Source organism: Rousettus aegyptiacus, unplaced genomic scaffold (assembly GCF_014176215.1).
Source record: "Rousettus aegyptiacus isolate mRouAeg1 unplaced genomic scaffold, mRouAeg1.p scaffold_m13_p_9, whole genome shotgun sequence".
Classification (NCBI taxonomy): domain Eukaryota; kingdom Metazoa; phylum Chordata; class Mammalia; order Chiroptera; family Pteropodidae; genus Rousettus; species Rousettus aegyptiacus.
Genome location: NW_023416312.1, coordinates 33,511,297 through 33,525,606, shown reverse-complemented (window position 1 = coordinate 33,525,606; position 14,310 = coordinate 33,511,297). Strand labels below are relative to the sequence as shown.

At 51.1% G+C, this 14,310-nt stretch overlaps 1 protein-coding gene across 5 annotated transcripts in view; it reads left to right on the top strand.

The window, feature by feature from the left end:
- IQSEC2 (IQ motif and Sec7 domain ArfGEF 2) overlaps window positions 1-13,746 on the top strand; it is a 76,498-nt gene extending 62,752 nt beyond the window's left edge. For 2 of the 5 annotated variants that reach the window (XM_036226424.1, XM_016132505.2), the window contains 10 exons: window positions 472-633; window positions 1,118-1,240; window positions 2,223-2,389; window positions 4,673-4,812; window positions 5,618-5,743; window positions 7,584-7,683; window positions 8,251-8,412; window positions 10,157-10,330; window positions 10,818-10,867; window positions 11,468-13,746. In XM_036226424.1, coding sequence (XP_036082317.1) covers window positions 472-633; window positions 1,118-1,240; window positions 2,223-2,389; window positions 4,673-4,812; window positions 5,618-5,743; window positions 7,584-7,683; window positions 8,251-8,412; window positions 10,157-10,330; window positions 10,818-10,867; window positions 11,468-12,433 — 2,170 coding nt within the window. In that variant the 3' untranslated portion in view covers window positions 12,434-13,746. The remainder of the gene's footprint in view (window positions 1-471; window positions 634-1,117; window positions 1,241-2,222; window positions 2,390-4,672; window positions 4,813-5,617; window positions 5,744-7,583; window positions 7,684-8,250; window positions 8,413-10,156; window positions 10,331-10,817; window positions 10,868-11,467) is intronic. The other 3 variants (XM_036226425.1, XM_036226427.1, XM_036226426.1) reach the window with 3 other exon arrangements.
- Window positions 13,747-14,310: the final 564 nt, after the last annotated feature.

The following is a 14,310-nucleotide window of genomic DNA, read 5'->3' as shown; positions in this document are numbered from 1 at the left end:
GATACCTGTTTGGGTAGGTGGGAGATGTGGGTGTGATATGGGATAAGGAGCAAAGTAACCTCTTCACCTCTTTCCTACTTGGAGGGTCTGGGACTCGGAGAGAAGGGCTTAGCCTAGAGCTCAGGCTCTCTCCCAGGATTCCTCAGTGCCCGCTGGGAATATCAAAGCTCCTGGCATAGAGCAGGCTCTCACTAGATCTTAATTTCTTTCAGTTATAGAGTGGTTCCAGTGAAGGAGGAAGTTGTGTTGAGGATACCTTGAAATTTTGAAGCTCTGTGACATGGCAAAGTGCCTTTCTCTCCTTGGGCCTCAGTTTTCTTACCTGTACCACGAAGGGATTGAACCAAATTATATATTTGATTTCTTTGGTTCTCTGAGGCCATGGTTGAGCACAAAATTAGTTCAAGAAATGGGACAGAGGGCAGAGTTCCAGGAGGACAGTCATCTCATCCACCTCCTCTTTTTCTGCAGGAAGCCAGAGAAGGGTATCCAGTATCTGATTGAGCGGGGCTTCCTGTCAGACACACCGGTGGGAGTGGCTCACTTCATCCTGGAACGGAAAGGCCTGAGCCGGCAAATGATAGGGGAATTCCTAGGGAACCGGCAGAAGCAGTTCAACAGAGATGTGTTGGAGTGAGGACCCCAGGATGGGGCAGGCTGGGCCAGGGATTCCTGGAAAAGGAGGGCAAACGGGAGGAGTGGGGAAGCCTATCCCTTCTGCTCAGATAAACTTGTAAGACAGAGTAAATAACCCTTTAGCTCCCATACCCTTCTGCCCCAAAGAGGTCTGACTTCTCTTAGCCCTGTTTCTAAAGTCTTCTGGGTGGCACCAGGCAAGGCATGCTTAGCCTATGGCCTGCTTTGGGCCTCACTTTTCTCATCTCTGAAATGAGCAGGTAGATGGAAAAGGCTCTTAGTAATCATGTGTCTGACCTTGATTTTCTGGGATGGATTCAATTTCAGATGTTCCATCCTCACATATACTTACTTGGACCATGGGTCCAGATTTTGTGGAAGTCTATCAGTGGGGGTATTTGTCCATTTGAGCAGGTCAGGGTGGGTCAGAAGTTTTCTGTAGAGGAATTGAGAATGTCACTCCCCCTTTTTTGCCGCTCAGCTGTGTGGTAGATGAGATGGACTTCTCCTCCATGGATTTGGATGATGCACTCCGGAAGTTCCAGTCCCATATCCGGGTTCAGGGTGAGGCACAGAAAGTGGAGCGACTCATCGAAGCCTTCAGGTGTGCCTACTTCCCACTACTGAAGCTGTCCTTCCCTATGTTGGGGGCGGGGGCAGCATGTGTCTGCAGATCACCTCTCTGAGCCTCAGACTTTCCTCATCAGAAAATAGCAATTGTAAATCTTAGCTTGCAGGGCAGTTAAGTTGTGAAGATCACAGGTAATGTGATAAAGTGTCTAGCTCAGCACATAGGTCATGGGCCTCCAATAAGTGATGACAACATCAGCAGCAATAGCTAATATTTGTTGAGCACTTACCAGGTATCAGGTGCTGAGCTGGGCACTTTATGTGATCATTTCGCCAAGTACTCACAGCAACCCTATGAGGGAGGCGCTGCTATTATTATTCCCGTTTTGTAGATGAGAAATCAGAAATTTGGAGAGGTTAAGTAACTTTCCCAGAGCCATACAGTGAGTAAGCAGTAGAACCAGGATTTGAACTCAAGTGTGTCTGACTCCATGACTCGTGCCCTTAATTCTTATCTTCTGCTATGGATGCTGTGGGGATCAGGCAGACCTGGGTATAAATTCTGGCCCCACCACTTTGGGGGTATTTAGAGGAGGAACAGAAAAGTTGCTGAGAACTTTTTCCCATAATGGGAGAAGAAGTTGCTCTGCAGTCAGAAAGATCTAGATTTTCATCCTGGCTTCCCCATTTACCAGCTCTATTATCTTGAGCAAGTTACCTTGCCACTTGGTGTCCCAGTCACTTCATCTGTAAAATGGGGCTGCTAATAGCTACCTTGAAGGAATGTGATAGGATTACATGAGACAATATACATAAATCCCCCAGCAGAGCTCAGTAAAAGGTAGTGATTGTGATTTTTACATGCTAGTCTTAGAGAAACCGAAGGAAGATGACAGACCCAAAGGGCTTGGGAGTACTTCTCAAAGGAAAGGGTTGGTGGTGCCAGACTGGGAGGTTGGTGGGCAGGTGGAGATTGCTGGTGTGTGACCCTGGCCCTGACGCCTCCTGCCCTGCAGCCAGCGGTACTGTGTGTGTAACCCAGCCCTCGTGCGCCAGTTCCGGAACCCAGACACCATCTTCATCCTTGCTTTTGCCATCATCCTCCTCAATACTGACATGTACAGTCCCAGCGTCAAGGCTGAACGCAAGATGAAACTAGATGACTTCATCAAGAACCTGAGAGGTGACCCCAGACCTCCCTATCAGCTTTTTCTGTCCTTCACCTGGGAAGGGAAAGTGGGCAGGGTAAGGGCGGGCTGGGGAAGGACGAGGAGATCACCTCTGCTCCCTGGAAATTAACCTGTGATGCTCTCACTTTCTGCCAAGGCTGGATGTTCCCAGGGCACTCACTTATTAATTCACTCAGTTGTTTGTCCATCTACTTGCTCCTGCACTGAATATTGACTGAGCAGGTCATGAACAAGAGAGATAAAAGCCCTGACTCTTACAGAATTTACACTATTTCACACATTCACACGTCCGTTCACTCGTTCACTCCCTCCTTTTCTCTCTTCTTTATTCATGCCGTAAAAACTTAATTATTTTAGTACCGTTTTCTCTCTTTATGCATTCATTTTTTTTTGCTCATTTTTTCATTCATTTTTTTCAACACCCAGCCAGCCGGTCAATACTAACTGAGTGTCCTTAGAGCCCTATGATGGGCTCTAAGGACAGTGGAGAGGCACTTGCCATAGTCCCTGTACCAAGAGAGCTAGCGCCCTCATTGTGGGAGAGACTGACTTATAGTACCAGAGACCCAACGCAAGACAGAAAGCAAACCATGAGGTCAGACCATGATGTCAGGCAGGCCAAAAGTGCAGTCAGAGTTCAGAGGAGGGAGAGCCCACCCCAACACGATTCTTGGAGGAAGCAGTATTTTCATTTTAAGGTGGGCCTTGAAGGCACAGATAACGTAGCAGAATGGTGATAGAGGAGGGTTTACCTAGCAGTAAGAATAACAAAGGCACAGAAGTAGGAAAATGTACAGTTGTCTGGAGAACAATCAAGATGGCTTAGACGATTCGGTTGGGAAGGTCAGTTGGAAACAATACATGAGGGCCCTGAATGCCAGATTAAAGGTGTCACCTCGACCTTTCTTCTTGGTTTATTTTATTGATGTCAGGCCATACCTCTCACCAAAGAGCAGCCTGCTGAAAATGGCACAGATGTTGGGATTATTGAAACAGAAATGAAAGAGGGAAATAGAATTGTGGAAAAACAAACAGACAAGGCAAATTTGCTGACCAGCAGGGTTTGCACAGTTGATGTGCTTAAACTCTCTGGCAGCCGAGGTCAAAAGGCAATGAGATGAAGGATGTTCTTTTAGCACCTGTCCAAGGAGGAGGTGCAGTATTTCAAAAGAGGAAAACATTTTCTCTAGCAGAAGGTTTACAGACAAGAGTGAGTGGGCTTCACTTAGCAGACAATCAGGAGTAGAGAAGGATGGTAGACAGGAGGAAGGAGTTAGGCAGATCAGAGGCCATCTGGAACTGTCTCCCAGAATCCTGCCATTAGTCATTCATTCGTTCATTTATTCCATTCATTCCCTTTCTCTCCTCTCTTCTCTCTCCTCTTCCTCTCCCTCTTCCCCTCTCTCTCCCTCCCTCCCTCTCTCTTCCTCTCTGTATGTATGTATACGTGCGTGTATATATATATAGATACTTTCCCCCCTCCAATTATCAAACAAATGAAATGAATAACTGCTCATTCCAGAACTTTGGAGAATATAGAAAATTAGAAAATAATCCAAAATTCTACTTCATAGAGGCCACCATGGTTGATATTTTAGTGTATTTTAGTCTTTTTTCCTATGTTCATGTAACTTTTTATAAAATAAACACCATACATGCAATTTATTATTCCACTCTTTTCACTTAACTTGCGACAGGAATTTTCTCATGCTCTTTGTAAATGTCAGGTTTTTAATAGCTGTAAATTATTTTATTACACATACTCACCTTAACTGTTCTTCTGTTGTTAGAACTTAAGTTGTTTCAAAAATTTCCCCTAAGTAGCACTTGTACATATGTCTTTGCCCATATTTCTGAGTAATTCCTTAGGGTAGATTCCTAGAAGAGGAATCACTGAATATTTAGGCTCTTTTCAAATTACCTTCCGAAATAGTTGTTAATACACATGCCTGCTTCCCTGCACTCTTACTAACACCAGATATTATCATCTAACTATTTTTGCTAGTAAGAAAGGCAAACAAAAGTATCTCATTGTTTTAATCACAGTGTGCTCTGAGTTATTTAGACAAAATCTCCATGCTGGGGAGGAAAGCAACTGGCTCTCTGATTGAAGGGCACCTGTCCTTGCCCGATCGTGACCAAGGCTGCCCACTCCTTCTAGTCCTGGCCATTGTTATGGCCCATGCCTGGGTATGGGGTATTGTAGAGAACCCTTGCCACCCACTCTCCACATTTATGGGATATATCCCTTTGTTACTCCCCACTCCCATACTCAGGGGTGGACAATGGTGAAGACATCCCTCGAGATCTCCTGGTGGGCATCTACCAGCGTATCCAGGGGCGTGAACTGCGGACCAATGATGACCATGTGTCCCAGGTGCAGGCTGTGGAGCGCATGATTGTGGGCAAGAAGCCGGTAAGTGACTTGGGAGGCTTCAGATTGGATGGGGTTTGGCTCTCGCTCTGCCTCTGCCACCAAGTAGTAAGTCAGTGCCTCTCTCTGAGCTCCAGGGCCCCCTCACTTGCCAAATGGAGTGGGTGATAATGCATTCTTCAAGGGGTTATTGTGTAGGCTGAGTGAGATGCTCTATGGGAAGACATCTAGCACACTTCAAGGCACACAGTAGGTGCTATATAAATATTAGCATCTTTCCCACCTCTGATTTTGCCTGTCCATGCAAGCAAGGAGCCAGGCTACTAGTTAGTTATCAAACCAAAGTCAAGAACACACTCTAGTCTTCTTGTCAATAAACATTGACAGATGCTTTTCCACTGAGCCCAGAATTTCACTGGGCACCAGGGATGCAGATACGAATCAGACATAGTCTCTGCCCTTAGGGGCACTCACAGACCAGGGGAGTGTCAGACAAAGACACCATAATTCTGCCTTACAGATAGTTTAATGGAGCACAAAGGCGGGAGAGGTCATTTATACCCAAAGAGATTAGAAACAGCTTCTTAGAAGAGATAACACTGGAACTGGGGTTCAGAGGAAGGGTGGACTATGGCCATATGAAGCTGGGCAAGAAAGGCATTCCAGACAGAGAGCTCCTGGGAGAAAGGCAAGGCAGCAGAAAAGCCCAAGCCTTAGTTTCTTAGGCTCCTTGTGTCTGAGTGACAGTGACATATATCAGAGATAAATGTCCTCTTTCAGTTGATGTTAAGGTGTCTGAAGCTGCCATGCTGGCCTTCCTGACACCTATTTCTTCATGCCTATCTAGGTCCTGTCTCTTCCTCATCGTCGACTGGTTTGCTGCTGCCAGCTCTATGAGGTGCCAGATCCAAACCGCCCCCAGAGGCTAGGGTTGCATCAGCGTGAGGTCTTCCTCTTCAATGACCTCCTTGTGGTACGTGCATTGTAGGGGAGGAGATGGAGGGGAGGTAGTAAGCTGGGCCTCTGGGTCTGGTGTGAACCATTGTAAACATGGGTGGTGGAGGCATGGTAAGTGAGGTGCTCTGCCATGTGATCTGTGCAGTCTTATACAAGGCATAGGCCACCCTTGCCACTCGTTTACCTCCTGGATCCATTTGGAGGTAGTGACAGCCACACCACACAGAGGTAGAAAATGTGAGGACCAGAGAAGATGATAGACTTACAACCTGGGAAGTGGTAGGAAATGTCCCTGTCTACCTCAATAGCCCAGAGGGTTGGGTGGACTGAGGTGAACCTGTGACCCCGGAGTCAGTCTGAAACCTTTGGGTGGTCAGCAGGCTTGAAGTGATTCTTAAAACCGAGCTCATCACCAGTGTGCCCATGAGTCCTTCAGAGCTGGAACTCTTATGACTCTGCAGGGAGGAAGGAAATTTCAGGGTCTCCTGTTCAACCTCTTATACAGGGTAAGAACCAGCTTGGCCCCCTGCCTGCATGATTGCGAGGACAGAAGGCTGCTTTCCTCCAAGGCAGCCAGTTTTCCTGTCAGAGGGCTCTGACTGCTAGAATCTGTATCTCCATGGTTTTCCTCCAATGATTGTCACTCAACCCTTGGGATCACAGAGAACAAGTTTTTTCCCTCTGCTCAGGAATTTGAGGACGGTGACTTGTACTCTCTTGATCTTCTCTCCTTTAGAGCAGAGTCTATCAACCTTGCCACTATTGACATTTGGGACCAGATAATTCTTTGTAGTGGAGACTATTCTGCACATTGTAGGATGTTTATGAGCACAGTCTGGTCTCTAGCACTCCCTCAACCAAAAACGTCTCCAGACATTGCTAAATATCCCCTGGGGGGCAAAGTCACTCCCAGTTGAGAATCGCTGCTTTAGATGAAGCCCCTCCAGTGCTCCCTCTGATCCTTAATTTCCTCCTCTGTGAAATAGGGCTACTCCCTATCTTATAGGGTTGTTCTAAAGTTGAAATAAGAGGTCAGATGTGGAATAGCCTATCCAAGAGGAATGTTTGGCTCACACAGGTGTTGAGTCAATGTTTCAATATCTGTCACCGACAGCTGTGTGTCCAGCCTCATGCTAGGCACTGAGTTCACAGAGATGACTGAGATTCAGTCCTTGTTCTTGGAGAGCTCACAGTCTGAAGGACAAAAAAATGTTTTGCTTAACTGCACTGTAACCATTCTGAAATTGAATAATTTGCTTTTAGATGCAAATTGCAGACTGCTCTACTTGCAGACTGTTTGAGGTGTTCACAACTTATGTGAGTTGAGTCCAGAGTGCCCAAGTACTTGATAAAGACCTTGGGTTGTTGAGAGGAAGACTTGTTAACTGTAACATTGGTTCAGCGGAGATTACCATTGTGTGCTGGGGCCTGCAGGGGTGGGCAAGATACATGAAAACCAGACTCCAGACCTCGATGCTCCTGGCCCAGCAAGGGGCAATCACACACTTGGAGAGCTGTCCTCAAGCCTGTTGGTGAAAGGCACTGAACCAGCACTCTGGTGTCAGGGTATCTGTGTGGGGTGTTAGAACATGCTTCCTGGAGGGAGCAGCATTCAGTTACTTCCTATGAAAATTGTAAACACCTGTTTGTGCATTGTCATTGCATCAGGAATTTGCATTTTTTCCTGTCTCTCCTGTTCTGCTCCTCAAACTTCAGTTCTTTCCAACTCGTGGGTACATGTGTTTGTGTGTACATGTCTGTTAGTGGCGGTGGGAGGGAGGGAGGTGACCAGAAATAGGTGTCATGTAGAAATTCCCCACCTCAAACCCAGTATCTTTTTCCCACCCTTGCTCAAGGTTACCAAAATTTTCCAGAAGAAGAAGATCTTGGTGACGTACAGCTTCCGTCAATCCTTTCCCCTCGTGGAAATGCACATGCAGCTCTTCCAGAATTCATGTGAGTCCCTTCTTGGATCCCATCATCCTGAGAGTCTGTGCCATGGCCCCATGCTCATCTTTCATCCATCCCAACCTCCAGTTTTTGGAGTTCTTTATAACTGGGCTGAGGTCTCCAACGCACCTACTTGGTCCTGGGTTATAGGGCAGGCTGGGTTGGAGTGTGACTGGGTCTGTTCCCTGGGGAGCTGATGGTCTTGCAGAGAACCACAGTGCATATGTTTTTGTGGGCTGAAGAGGTGGTGATCATGCTGTGCTTCCAAGGCCTGAGTCAGAGCTGGGTGGCCTTGTGGGCAGCAGAAGCCATGTGAGTAGAGGCAGAGTTGTGAAGGAAGGGGTTCTAGAGAACAGCCAGAGTTCAGTTTGCCCTTTCATCCCAGAGTAGAGGGAGTAACAGGGCCACGACTCCCGGGAGGCTATTCGGGGCTTTGGGGACGAAGGGGAGCCACTTAGGATTCTCAAGCAGAAAAGAGGCTCAGTCAGAGTTAGACATTAGAAAAATTATTTGGCATATGAGACACCTTGCTTCACTCCTGACAAAGGGGTCCTACCTACCCTTGCCCCACAGATTACCAGTTTGGGATCAAGTTGCTGTCTGCGGTACCTGGTGGGGAGCGAAAAGTCCTCATCATCTTCAACGCCCCCAGCCTCCAGGACCGGCTGCGCTTCACATCTGACCTGCGTGAGTCTATCGCTGAGGTGCAGGAGATGGAGAAATACCGCGTGGAGTGTGAGTAGCCCTGCCCTGTCTCCTTCTCCACCTCCTGATAAGGTGCCCTGCCAACACCAAGAATCCTGTCCTCTGAGAATCTCAGAGTCGAGGGTTAGCTTGTCCAACCTTCCTACCCCCATTTCAGGAACCCTTCAGCCTCTGCTTGAATACCTTCAGTGACAAAGGGCTCATTACTTCTCAACCTCTGATTATTATTCCAAGCCCTAATTATGAGCCAACTCTTCCTTCTAATGAAAGTCAGCAGGGAGAAGAATCAGGGTATTGGAGGTAGGACTCTAGTTTCAGATCCCAGGTATGCTACTTATTATATGGGTAAACTGGGGCAAGTTGCCTGACTCTCTGAGCCCCAATTTCTTCCTACATGAAATTGGGATAATGAAATCTCCTTTACAGAGTTGTGGAGATTCAATGAGATAAGGCCGACAAGGCACCCTCCATGCTAATAAGACACTAGTGTTGAACATCCTAGGTGTCCAGCAAATGTTATTCTCCTTCCCGGCCTCTCCTCTCCTCTCTCCACGTGCCAGTTCCTCAGCCGAGTCCGAGTGACCCATCCTCCTGGCCCCCAGGGGCCATACCAAGTCATTTTGATCGCATATAATGGAAAGTAGTGATCACATCTCATTCCTTCTAATGCTGTCCAAGTTTTTTCTTCTCCAGACTAAGCAGTCACAGTTAAGTAACATGTTATTAAGGAGAAAGAAGCAGGGAGGGTGGGAGGATGGGAAGGTGGGAGGGAGGGAGAGAGGGAGTGGGAGAGAAAGAGAGAGAGAGAGAACAGAGAGACAGAGACAGAGAGACAGAGACGGAGAGACAGAGGCAGTGGACATCTCCTCAGGGAAGCCTTCACAGTTCCAAGGTCTACTCTAATCAGCAAGGCAGGGTCCCACATTTCAGTTCACCAGATCCTTGAGACCCTGTGACATTTAGAGAGAGGGGTGAGCATACCAAGATGAGGGGAGTGTGATAGAAGTCTCCACGACCTCCACAGGGGGTGAGGTAGGATACAAGGAGGCCAAAGAGCACAGGCTCTGGACTGAGGTGGACCTGCTTCCAGAATGTCTGCTCCCCTGTTTCCAGCTGTATGACCCTGGGCATGCTTTATGACTTCTCAAATTCTCAGCTTCTTCCTCTGAAAAATATTGATGATAATACTTACCTCCAAGCTCTTATGAGGATTGAGAGAGATCAAGGATGCATAGCACCCATCATACTGCTGGCACATAATAGAAAACACGATTTCTGTCTGTTTCCGGCTCCTGTTTTTCCAAGAGCCCTCTGCTCTGGAGCAAGGTATCTGAGAACTAAGTGGACTCTGGAAGGATTGCCCTTTGCCATAGGCTAGAAGGGCCTTTGTATCTCTATTGTGAACCAGTTGCTGTGAAGCTCCATTTTGAAGGGCAAGGGGTGCTCTGGGAGACCAGATTGAGAGTGGGCAGGGGAGGATAGAAGCAAGAAGGGCAAGAGGAAGGAGAGAGGAGCAGGAGGAGCAAGCACCGAGAGGGAGGAAGAGAAGACCCAGCCAGAGGAGAAGGTGCAAGATGGGGGCTGGGCACTGCAAAAGGCTGAGGAGATGTAGCTGACGGTTAGGGGTACATACTGGCAGTCCACAGGGTAAAGCGGGGGCCCTGGGGACAGAGTAGGCAAGAAGGGAGAAGGCCCGTGGAGGGCTGGGATCAGTCAGATGTCCTCTCACTGACCTTCCTGACCTTCGCTCCCTGTCTCCCCCACTGCCACCCAGCGGAGCTGGAAAAGCAGAAAGGTATGATGCGGCCTAACACCTCACAGACGGGAGGAGCCAAGGACTCAGTGAATGGCACATTGGCCCGCAGCAGCCTGGAGGACACATATGGGGCAGGTGATGGGCTCAAACGGGGCGCACTCAGCAGTTCCCTGCGAGACCTCTCCGATGCAGGCAAGTCTTCTGGGCCCCTGCCCTGGCTGGGGAGACGTGGGACCCAGTGTCCTCTTAGCCTCCTTTTACTGACCGCCAGCCTTCCCTGCACCCAGCACACACGCATGCCCCCAGCCTTCATCCAGAGCCCTGGGCACTGTGCTGCAGGGGGCCTGGGAGCCAGGTCAGGACAGATGGAGCCCAGAGTTTGGGCCAGGGAGTGTGAAGTGGGGCCATAGTCTTAGCCCCTCTCTGCTGCTCCACCTCTCCTCCTCTCTTTCCTCTTCTATTTCTCCGGCACCACCTCTCCTCCTCCTCCATTTCTTCCTCCTTTTGCTCCTCCTTCTCCACCTCTCCTCCTCCCCACCACCCCCTCTTCAATGGGGGAAAGGGAATAGGGGTGTCTGTCCCCGGGAGGGGCCCAGGCTTGGTGCCCAGCTCTGGAGCCCAGCAGGGTGAGGAGGGGGGGTTGCCGCTCTGACGCTGGGCTCCTTGCTTGTGGGTGCAGGGAAGCGGGGGCGGCGTAACAGCGTGGGATCGCTGGACAGCACCATCGAAGTAAGTGCCAGCTCCTGCTCCACTCGTCCTCTGCATGAGCCCTGCCCCAGTGCCATGGACCCTGGAGGAGGAGGGGACCTGTTGCTTCCTCCGCCTTCCCTGCTGGGAACCCTGCGGCTGCCTCTCCCAGCCAACCACTTTCTCCATCTGTCCTCAACTCTGTCTGTCCTCACTCTGCCTGTCTCTAAGTCTGTCTGTTTCCCACTCTCCCAAGCCCCCTCTCAACCCCTGGGCTGATTCTGAGCAGTGAGGCCCTTGGAGTTGGGACGTGAGGAGCTCTTACCTCTAAGTCCTGCTCTTGGAGCCTGAGCGAGTCACTCTGTCTCTCTGGGCCTAACATTCTCTCTGCCTGCAAATTGGGGATGAGGAGGAGGGACTGCTAATTCTTCCTCTCCCAGCTGAGGCTCAGATGAGATAGTGGATGTGACAGCAGAGCTCTGCAAGCTGGGGAGCTTCATGTACAAGTACAGGACTGTTACTCGGTTTTCATGATGCCGTGGGGTTCCTGTCTCCCCAGCTCCAGCCCTCAGGGCCCAGGGGGAGTTTAGGGTTGGGGATTTAGGACATCTAGATGCGCCTGACTCGCCCCCACCCTTTCAGGGGTCCGTTATTAGCAGTCCACGCCCTCACCAGAGGATGCCACCTCCGCCCCCACCCCCGCCGCCAGAGGAGTACAAGAGCCAGAGGCCCATCTCCAACTCCTCGTCCTTCCTGGGCTCCCTGTTTGGAAGCAAGCGGGGCAAGGGGCCCTTCCAGATGCCACCACCACCAACAGGCCAGGCCTCTGCCTCCTCTTCATCTGCTTCTTCCTCCCACCACCACCACCACCACCACCACCATGGTCACAGCCACGGTGGCCTGGGGGTGCTGCCCGATGGGCAGTCCAAGCTCCAGGCCCTGCATGCCCAGTATTGCCAAGGACCAGGCCCTGCCCCGCCGCCCTACCTCCCACCCCAGCAACCCCCTCTTCCCCCACCTCCTCAGCAGCCCCCACCCCTGCCCCAGCTAGGATCCATTCCACCACCTCCCGCCTCAGCCCCACCTGTGGGGCCACATCGCCACTTCCACGCCCATGGCCCAGTCCCAGGCCCCCAGCACTATACCTTGGGTCGACCAGGCAGGGCTCCCAGACGGGGCACTGGAGGACACCCTCAGTTTGCTCCACACGGCCGCCACCCCCTGCACCAGCCCACGTCCCCACTGCCCCTGTACAGTCCTGCTCCCCAGCACCCTCCAGCCCATAAACAAGGCCCCAAGCACTTCATCTTCAGCCACCATCCACAGATGATGCCAGCAGCAGGGTCCTCTGGGGGCCCCGGATCCCGGCCACCAGGGGGCTCCTACTCCCACCCCCACCACCCTCAGTCACCATTGTCACCGCACTCACCCATTCCACCCCACCCCTCCTACCCACCCCTGCCCCCACCCTCACCCCACACCCCGCACTCACCCCTGCCACCCACCTCCCCCCATGGCCCACTGCACGCCTCTGGGCCCCCCGGCACGGCCAACCCACCCACTGCAAACCCAAAAGCCAAGCCAAGCCGGATCAGCACCGTGGTCTGATGAATGGAGAGAGTGAGCTGGGGCCCAGGGAGGTCTGGGGAATCCATAGGAGTGGAGCCTTGCATCCTCTCTGCTTCCTCAGTTTTTCCAAAATATATATACACATAGAAATGTCCTCCTCCCCACTTCCTCCTTGCCTTGGGACTCCTCCTCTGACCCCCAGCAGTTGCCACGGGGTTTCCTTCCAGATTCGAGGATCCTTGCCACCTGGACACAGGGCTCTCTAGCTCTGGGGAATGGTGATTGGAGATCCCCGCCCTCTTTCTCTTCTCTTTATCCTCCCTCCTTTTCCCCCCTGGAGGTCTAGCTGGGTGGCCTCAGACCTCTGGGCCAGTGGGAGCTCCCTGTCGGCTCTGGCTGGTAGGGAAGGGCAGGTGTCAGGATGGGTGAGGGTGAAGGCTTCCCCAGGGCACCTCTGGCCTCATGGGGCCAGGAGGAAGCTCCACAGAGTTGTGGCCAAACCTCGGCTGGCTTGGCCCTCTCTCTGACCTCAGGGCCTGGCCACACACTTCCATGTGTCTCTCCATCTGCCAGAGGACATGAACTGTCAGTACACTTGGTTGGTAGGCCCCCACTTATGCTGGCCCCCAGATGGGGCAGTGCTTCCCCTCCAGAGCCAGTCTATGCCCCAGCCCAGACCTCTTCAGCTTCAGGCCCTTGCCTCTCCTTGCAACGCCCTTATCCTGATTAAAGTCCAGATGGGTTTGAGGTGGGGGCGGGGGGCTCAGGTCTGGGATGAGAAGGGCACTGCCCTCCCTCACCCATATTGCATGCCCCCCATTCCCTTACACCTACTCCACCTACAACTGAAGACAATGCACTTTACAGATATCACCCACACACCTCGCTGGGGCAGGGCACCCAGCATTAGTCCTGAACAGAGAGGCTCCCAGAAGGCCACCATTAGCCCAACATGTCCTTCCTGAGTCAGAGATTGAAGCTATCAGAGCAGAGGCTGGGAGCCAGGATGCCTGAGTCCTCCTGTCCATCAAAATCTCCACTGTCTCTCCAGCCCCCTTTACAGCCCTGTTTATTTATTATAAATATATTTTTTACAAGCCCCAGCTCCTCTCGCCCCACATATCCAACTCTTTTCTCAGCTCCCACCTTCTTCTCCCCTCTCCACTATGGGCTACAGTACAGACAGACAGACTCTGGCTGTATGAAGGGTCAGGGACCGTGGGGCCTGGGAGTGGGGGAGGGCGGCAGCGGGAGGGGATATATGGAGAAGAGCTGGGGTTCAGGCATTGTCTTTTTTCCTCCTTGTATATAAGAATGTATATTTGATGCCTCATAAAAGACCTTGTGCTCACCTCCTGCCTCTGCCTCCTCCTTATGCCCCCTCCCCCACAGTGGAGACTTTTGAGAGAGAGGCCTTAGCCCTGGGAGGTGAGACACTAATGGGAGAAGCTGCAGCAACTGGGTGGGTGAGATGCTTCTGTTGGGTGGGAGGTGGAGATGAGGAAGGTATTCCTATCTCATTTTATTAACAGTCCAAGTGACAGAGTAGTCAGGCTCTGGTCTGTGGATTTGATCCAGTTCAAATCCTGGGGGTTTTCCTTGCTAGGCCTGTACACTTGGGAGACACTCTCTCTGAGTCTCAGTTTCCTCAGTTTGAAACTTGGGGTGACACATGGAAGTAACAAATGTCAAACAGCCAGCATGGAATAGGTGCTCAGCCAGTTAGTTTCCTTCTATTCTGTTCATTAGTCGGATACTTCCTTCTACTCTCACGATGCCTATTCTCACCCTTCCTGTGACTGGCCTGGCTTTGGCCTGGAGGCCTCTCCCCTCCCCATGGTTGGCCACATTTCTGTCCTTGAGGGGAGTGGTTACCTGGGCCAGGAAGCCAGGGGCTAGATACATTATAAGAGCTC